The 8,234-nt window shown below is 35.2% G+C and overlaps 1 protein-coding gene across 1 annotated transcript; it reads right to left on the bottom strand.

The window, feature by feature from the left end:
• Nucleotides 1-6,552: 6,552 nt before the first annotated feature.
• On the bottom strand, nt 6,553-7,491 carry LOC102860582 (olfactory receptor 4F3/4F16/4F29-like). The gene has a single exon (XM_006883070.1). It carries the CDS (start codon nt 7,489-7,491, stop codon nt 6,553-6,555), a length of 939 nt encoding a protein of 312 aa, XP_006883132.1.
• Between the last annotated feature and the right edge of the window lie 743 nt (nt 7,492-8,234).

Consider the following 8,234-nt stretch of genomic DNA (forward strand, 5'->3'; position numbering starts at 1 on the left):
ACAAGTACTACACCAAAGTAAAATCAGCATAGTACAAGAAATTGTTATATAAATGGTGGTGATGATAAATATGTTATAAAAATGCATATCCTTGCTTTACTCCTTCATCTCTGGGAAAATAATTCAGTCTTTCACCATTGCATATGAAATTAGCTTAAGATTTCAGTTGATATCTACAGTTAAATTAAGTAAATTATTTTCTTTTCCTTTTGTTAAAGTTTTTATTCTGAATAAATCTTTAATTTTATCAACTTTTTTTGGCTTTTGGGGACGATAGTGTGATTTGTTTTTAATTGTTGAAGTAGCCCTACATTCATTGGATAAAGAAATTTTTCTTTGGTTGTGACCTATATCCTCTTATTTATGAATTAAGTCTGAATTTTATTAACCAATGTTTTATTATTTTCATGGATGTGGTTACCAATGATATTGTACATTATCTTTTTGTAATGCTTTTATATAGGTTAGATTGTTTTAAAGCGCCATTGTAGAGTCATTCTGGAACACAAAGGTTTAATGTTGGCTATGGGATACATGCAAAAGGACTTGGCTACAATGCCTGAAAGCATGAAAACAATACTGAGAATGGATGGGACTGAAAGCAGTCTCATACTCCCTGGATCATGCGCTAACATGAAAGAGATCTGAAAGTTCTCTGTTAGACAGACTATTTTCTAAAGTTCTTGATAAGGTTAAGAGTGCAGTAAGACCCTGTTCATGAGTACAAAGATGTTTTCTTAAAACTTGTTCATGCCTATCTATGCTTTGTTCCATATTACCTAGGATTTGTTAAACATCTACCTACCATATGAAATCATGTTTTAATGTAAGCTTTGATTTTCTGCTAGTAAGAAGTAAGAGTAAAGGCTTTACCATCTCTCAATGTCATTTGCCTCTGAAAACCCACATTGTCATTTGCCTCTGAAAACCCACATTTCTTATTGCTGGCCTTCTCTCGACTGTGCGAAGACACAAACAACAACTATCAATTCAGCTCCAACTCATAGCAATCCTAAATACAACACAAATACAAGAGAAGGACAGACACCTTGTCTGATCTAGAACCATCGACACAAACTCCACTAGTTTTAAGTCCATTCTTTTTATATCTGGACAATTTTCACCTTATAAATTTAAGCTGATAATTATTTATTTTCCCTCTATTTTTCTGTAAAAATAGTGTAGTTAATATTTCTTGCTTATATATTTGATCATTTGTGAATGAAACCAATTGAGCCTTGAATTTTTTTTAATTTTTTAAATTGATTTTCATATAATACCTTTACAGTATGTTTCATTCATATACATTGTGTTTTGTACAAGCTTTCATTTACATTGTTTCATACAATCATTCATTTACATTCTATTTTACATTATATTTTTATATAGTTTATTTACTAAATTAATATACATTGTTTCTCACACCAGATCTTTTCCATTTCCCTCAAGGATTATTGTTTTCTTTGTGTTTAAATGCAGTCCATAGAAAGTTATGTAGTCTTTGATCTTCTTCAGTAAGTGCTTAAATTTTATAGTCTTTTTTCTTGTAATATCTATGTAAAAAGGGCAGAAAAGAAAATAAAAAAGACCAACATGATTGTCAGTAGAAACTCTGAAACTTCTTCTAGGACATAGGGAATTTAAAGCAGAAGGAAGAAATGATAATAGAACAGAACTAAAGAGATGATTTCAAAATTCAGCCAGAAAATACAAAGTATTGTAACAAATGTGTACAGACCTGCTGTTAGAAGGCCAAAATAATGATTTTTTTGCAATATTTTATGTGCATGTGGTATTAATAATGGTGTTCAATTACTAGAATATGGCTGGAGAAATAGTAATTGCTTATATATTTATATATGTAAAAGGATTAATATTTTAATTTCCTGGCTGCTGGTGCCAAGAGTATTGCCCTCCATACCTTTTCAATCTATATGCAGAACAGATTATCTGGGAGGCTGGGCTCTGTGAGGAGAAATGTGGCATCAAGATTAGAGGAAGACTCTTCAGCAATCTGTGTTACACAGATGACACAACCCTGATTGCTGAAACTGAGGAAGACCTGAACCACTTGCTTCAGAAGGTCAAGGACTGCAGCCTCCAATATGGACTGAAGCTCAATATCAAGAAAACAAAGATTCTCACCACTGGGCCGATTGGCAGCATCATGATAGATGGTGAAGAGAGATTGATATTGTTAGCAGTGTTAGTTTGCTTGGCTCCACAATCAACACTCTTGGCATTAGCAGTTAGGAATCAATGGGATACTAATTAAATTGTTTTGATTAATAGACACAGCCCTAGATAGACTCACTACTCTATGCCAGGAAATTTAAAGGACAGCTGTCTGGCCAATGATTTGGAAGAGGTATATATTTGTTTCTATTCCCAAGAAAGTTTGATCCAACAGAATGCAAAAACTATAGAACAATGTCATTAATATCATATGGAAACAAAATAATTCTGAAGGTCATTAAAAAATGGCTAGAACAGTACATAGATAGGGAACTGCCATAAATTCAAACAGGATTTAGAAGAGGCTGTGGCACCAGGGATATCATTGCTGATGTCATACTTTTAGCCAGGATCCATCTGACATTTTAGTCCTTGCTTTTAGCAAGCAATGTTTTTTTATCTGTATAACACAGGTTGTGATGAATCATCTTTTTCTGATCTTGATGTCATATTCTTGTTCAAAGAGTACAGCTTCTTGGAGGATTTGTTTTATATTACAGATTGGATAAGTATGGAGGAAGGAGATGGCTCTGATGAACACCTTTCCTGATTTTAGACGATGTGTGTTCTTTTTCTCTATTAATATAAAAAACTTTTTGATCTAAATTTGGATATAGTATGAGCACAAGTAAGTGTTTTGAGATTCCAATTCTTTTAAATGTCAGCCATAATTTGTTACGATCCACACAGGAGGGAGTTCTTCTCTGGTGCCTTTAATGGTAACAAGTTGTGTTGCCAAAACAAGGCACCTAGTTAGAAGCCATCAGCTGTTCCATGGCACAAAGATGGACAATCTCCTTCCACACAATTAACTGCCTCTGAAAACTTGCTGGGAAGGGTTTTTGTGTTGTGTTTTTTTTTTAACTCTATGGTATACAACAATAAACAACAGAAGGTAAAGGCCATGTCCTCAGAGACTTAAGGTAGGGCTTAATGTTACCCACATTAAGTCTCCATTGTATGAAGCTCTAGTACTTTCAAAAAGTGTTTCTTCAGGGCAAACCATCCCTTTGGGCTATCCATTTAAGCCTTAATGGAAGGTAGACATACACACTTACACACAAACAAAATACTGCTGAAAATAATTCCAAAATAGCAAAAACAATACATTGATAAAAAACTGCTAGAAATTCAAGCTGAGTTTAGAAGAGGGCTTGGCATCAGAGATACCATTGCTGTTGTCAAAGAGATTCTGGCTAAATGCAGAGAATAATTGCAGAATGTATATTTGTGTTTTATTGATTATGCAGAGGTATTTGGCTGTGTGGATCATAACAAACTATGTCTAAGAGTGGGAAAAATTGAAATCCCAGAACACTTAATTGTACTCATATGAAATTAATACCTATATCAGAAAACTATTGTCCTCACAGAGCAAAGCAACATGGCATGGTTTAAAATTGAGAAAGGTATGCTTCAGGGTTGTATCTTTTCTCCATACCTTTTCAATCTGTATGCTGAGCAAATAATTCAAGAAGCTGGACTTTATGAAGAAGAATGTGGCATTAGGATATGAGGAAGACTCATGAACAATCTGTTACATAGTTGACACAACTTTGCTTGCTAAAAGTGACGAGGACTTGAACTATTGGCTGCATAATATCAAAGATTACAGCCTTATTTATGTATTGCATCGCTACCTCAAGAAAACAAAAATTCTAACCATTGGATCAATAAGACAATATTATGATAGATGAAGAAAAGATTGAAGTTGCCAATGATTTTTTTTTCTTGGTTGAAGCCAACACTCTTGGTACTAGCAGTCAGAAGATCAGGAGATTTATTGCATTGGACAAGTCCTTTGTCATGGATGTTTCCAAATTACTGAGGAGAATTGATGTCAGTTTGAGGACTAAAGTGTGTCTGATTCAGATCATGTTCTTTTCAACCACTTGCTATTCATATGAGAGCTGGACAATGAATAAGGGTGAGAGAAGAAGAATTGATGCCTTTGAACTCTGATGTTGGAGAAGAGTACTCAATATCCCATGGACTGCCAAATGAACTAACTAATATGTCTTGGGAAAAGTCTAGCAAGAATGCGATTTGGATGCAGAGATGATGAAGTTTCATCTCATATATTTTGAGCACATTTCTAGGACAGGTTATTTCTTGGGAAAGCGGAGGGTCAGTGAAAAGGAAGAACACCATGAGATAGATTGGCAATGAGAACAAAAATGAACTCCAGTATTTCAGAGATTATGAGCATGGCACAGACTATAAGAGGGTTCAGATCTGTTTTTCTAGGTTTGATCTGAGTTGTAGTTTACTCAAGAGACCATAATCTAAAATATCTAGTATTCACTTCCACCATATATCTTAATACCAGTAGATGGAAGAACCATTAATATCTACAAAGTTAAATGAACATATAAACTTTAACACATAAATTTTCTTCTTCTCCATCTTTACATATCATCCTTAACTATCTTCCATTCATAAGCATATAGCTTTGTGCCTCTGCTTTTCGTGTCAGGCCAAAAATGGCTTTCCAGTTATTCTTCCCTTTTGCAGCAACAAAAGTAACTGTTTTAGCTGAATTGTGAAATGTTAACTTTTCAATGAACACTAGACCTGTGAATATGGTTCTGTGAGATCAGTGTAGTCAATACAATGGATTTTGGGTGGCTTTGTGGGAAGAAGTTGCACTTCCAATCCAAAGGCATGCAATTTGAATCCACTAGCTGCTTCACAGAAGAAAAATGGGAAATTTTGTCCTGTGCAATTTACTCTGTGAAAAAATTCTTTAGAGTCATCTATGAGTTGATTCTGACTCGATGGTACATAAAAATAGTAACAACAGCAACAGCAGTAAGATTAATATTGGAATTTGTAGAAAAAGGTGCACTAGTGTGTGTGGGTGACCATGTCTGACATTATAGGAATTGAGTTTGTACTGTGGATGTTGTTGGTTGGGCCAGCTCCCCTTCAGGGAGTAGAGGTCACATATGGCCCTTTTCATGCTTCATACATGCATTTTACAGTTAGTTTTAGGAGTGGCTTAAGAAAAACTGACTAATTTCATAGAGTACTTTATACATGCCTTATTCTAACTCCTATGAAGAAAGTAAAATTAGATGGCTAAGAAAGCCATTTTGAACAGTAAACTCTCGCCACCACAATATTTGAACTGAGGACTCTTGACAGCATAGTGATCAAGCATGTAACTAACAGAAAGATTGCCATTTTATACCCATCAACCACTGCATGGAATAAACATGTAGCATTCAGCTACTGTAAAAATGTATTTCCTTGGAAAGTCTATGAGGCAGTTCTACTCAGTTCTATAGGTCATGAAACAACTATAGGTTTTTTAGTTCTATAGGTTGTATAGGTCATATAGTTCTATAGGTTCTATAAGTTCTATAGGTCATCAACAACTTGTTGGCAGTGGGTTTGGTTTTGATGTGTGAACAAAAGGAAACCAAAATATAACATTAAAGTAGGTTTTTCCATAATTCTTTCCTCAGGAGTTTACATACAATGGGGGGGGAATTGAGTAATAATAGGATGAGTGTTTAAGAGGAACTATTGAGAAAAAGACTCAAAGGCAGAACTTAAAGAAGCAGGTGAGAATATTTTTGACTCTTGAAGTATTGTAATTTTTAAAGTTGGTACCCGTGTGAAATGTCATTGTTTGAACTGTTTGAAGACTCTTAATAGAAAAAAAAATCCTAGAGACAAGATAACTATATCCTCCAAGTTACAAAGAGAAAGTTGATGTCTCATGGCAAAACTAAAGAACTTTAATGAAATAAGATTTTTTAAATGAGATTCATTTTTGTCTAAAAAAACCCAACTGACTGACCAACCAACCAACCAACCAAACAACCAAACAACTAAGCAACTGAACTAACAACCACAACAAAAACCACAAGAAGGAAATAAATGATGGTAAGAGAATAATTAGACTTTTGGTTACCTCTAGAGACAGACTATGAGGAATATATGGATTATTTAAAAGAAAATAATAAATTGACAATCTTGAGTGAAAAAGAAGTCAAAGAAATCAGCTTGAAATGACAATAATGAATATGCAATTTTACAAGCCTGTCACCATCATCTTAAGTTTTATTTGTCTAAATCCTTCAGTCTTTTAATCAGTGTTACTGAATTGTACACATAGAAATTGAGATGGCATATGTTTTGTTATGTGCCTTTTTTACCAGAATAAAATAAACATTAAAAAAATCCTTTTATTCTTCAGAGAATTATAATATTCTTAATGAGTATCATGGTATTCAAATTTATTGTTGATGTATTAAAACTGCTAATCTCTAATGCCAAATATGATTTGAAAATCCATGAGAACATTATTCATGAGATCTTTCTTAAAATCACCAGTAATCTAAAAACTCTCTTCATTGCCATCTTCATCTCTTTGTTCCTGAATGTGTAGATGACTGGATTTAGAAAAGGAGTGAGAACTGCATCAGAGAGAGCAAGAAACTTATCCATTCTGGAACTGGGATTTGGCCACGTGTAGATAAAGACAGTGGGTCCGAAGAAAAAAAATACCACCGTGATATGAGCTGACAGGGTGGAGAGGGCTTTGGATGAACCATTAGATGAATGTTTCCAAACAGTAAGCAGGATGAAAACATAGAAGATAAGAAGAATAAGAAAAGATCCAACACAAAGGAATCCACTGTTTACAGTGACCATGAATTGTAGTTTATAGGTATCTCTGCAGGCTAGTTGGAGGAGCTTGGGTAGGTCGCAGTAAAAGCTGTCTAATACATTAGGACCACAGAAGGGTAAGTTAATGATAAATGCCAGTTGGAACAGGGAATGCATAATACCAAGGGCCCAGGCAACAAACAGGAAAAAAATGCACATTCGTGGACTCATAATGGTCAGATAGTGAAGAGGTTTACATATGGCGACATATCTGTCAAAAGCCATGGCTATGAGTAGCACCATCTCCACACCACCAACAACATGGATGAAGAAGATCTGGGTAAAGCAACCACCAAAAGAGATGACTTTGTGCTTTTTAAAAAGGTCATAAATCATCTTGGGGGAAGCAGTGGAGCAGGCCCCCAAGTCAATGAAGGAGAGATTGGCCAGTAGGAAATACATGGGGGAATGTAAATGAGGGTCAGTGGTCACAGAAAAGACAATGAGGATGTTTCCGGCAACGCTTGCCACATAGAACACAGACGAGAACACCAGGAGAAGCAGTCGGATCTCCCATGTGTTGGTGAGTCCCAGGAACACAAATTCAGACACCACGGAGTGATTCCCTCCCTCCATTGATCCAGAAAACGGTGCTGTAACTGAAAGGATGAGAATTTAAAAAATGAGGAGGGAATTTTGATTATTAGGTATGAGATATAATGATTTATGAGAAAGCACTTTCATTATAAATGAGAATTACCTGGTCCTCCAAGGTTTCACACTTGTTCAGTGATAATGATATTGATAATGGTGATGATGATGATGGTAGCAGCAACAATTATGACACAAGCACAGATCAAGAGCACACATGGTAATTAACTATCAGAATAATCTCTTGTAGATTAAAATAATAATAGACAAGAACAGAAGTTTCACAGTTATCTGTAGGAAGAAAGAAAAATATGCTGTTAGGTTTTTGCTGTTAGTCACAGAGAATGGCCCAAATCTGTAGTAGAGTGCTTGAATGAAAAGACCTCACAGGGATATGGTGCAGTCTGTGAAAAACTTATAATATGCACCTTATTTGCACAAAATATGGTAGATAGGTATGTTGTTGTTGTTATGTGCTGTCACATCAGAACTGACTCATAGCTGACTGTCCAGTGGATTTTCAAAAGCAGTAAATTGCTTGTGAGGAGATTGTACACCCTATTCCTGCTGAGTAAGTGGTGGATTTGAACCATGAGTCTTTAGGTGGTAGCACAACTCTTTACCACTAAGCCAGCTGTGCTCAGCTATCAGTAGGTAGATAGAAATAGATACATTTAATTGCCCCCAAAGATAAACTAGAGGTTTTTTAATCCTCTTTGACCTTTTAC

Source organism: Elephantulus edwardii, unplaced genomic scaffold (assembly GCF_000299155.1).
Source record: "Elephantulus edwardii isolate Elephantulus edwardi_28Jun2011 unplaced genomic scaffold, EleEdw1.0 scaffold00026, whole genome shotgun sequence".
Classification (NCBI taxonomy): Eukaryota; Metazoa; Chordata; class Mammalia; order Macroscelidea; family Macroscelididae; genus Elephantulus; species Elephantulus edwardii.

Bases quoted from the DNA above. Each gene is read 5' to 3' on its own strand.
- LOC102860582 (XM_006883070.1), bottom strand. From the start codon at position 7,491: ATGGAGGGAGGGAATCACTCCGTGGTGTCTGAATTTGTGTTCCTGGGA.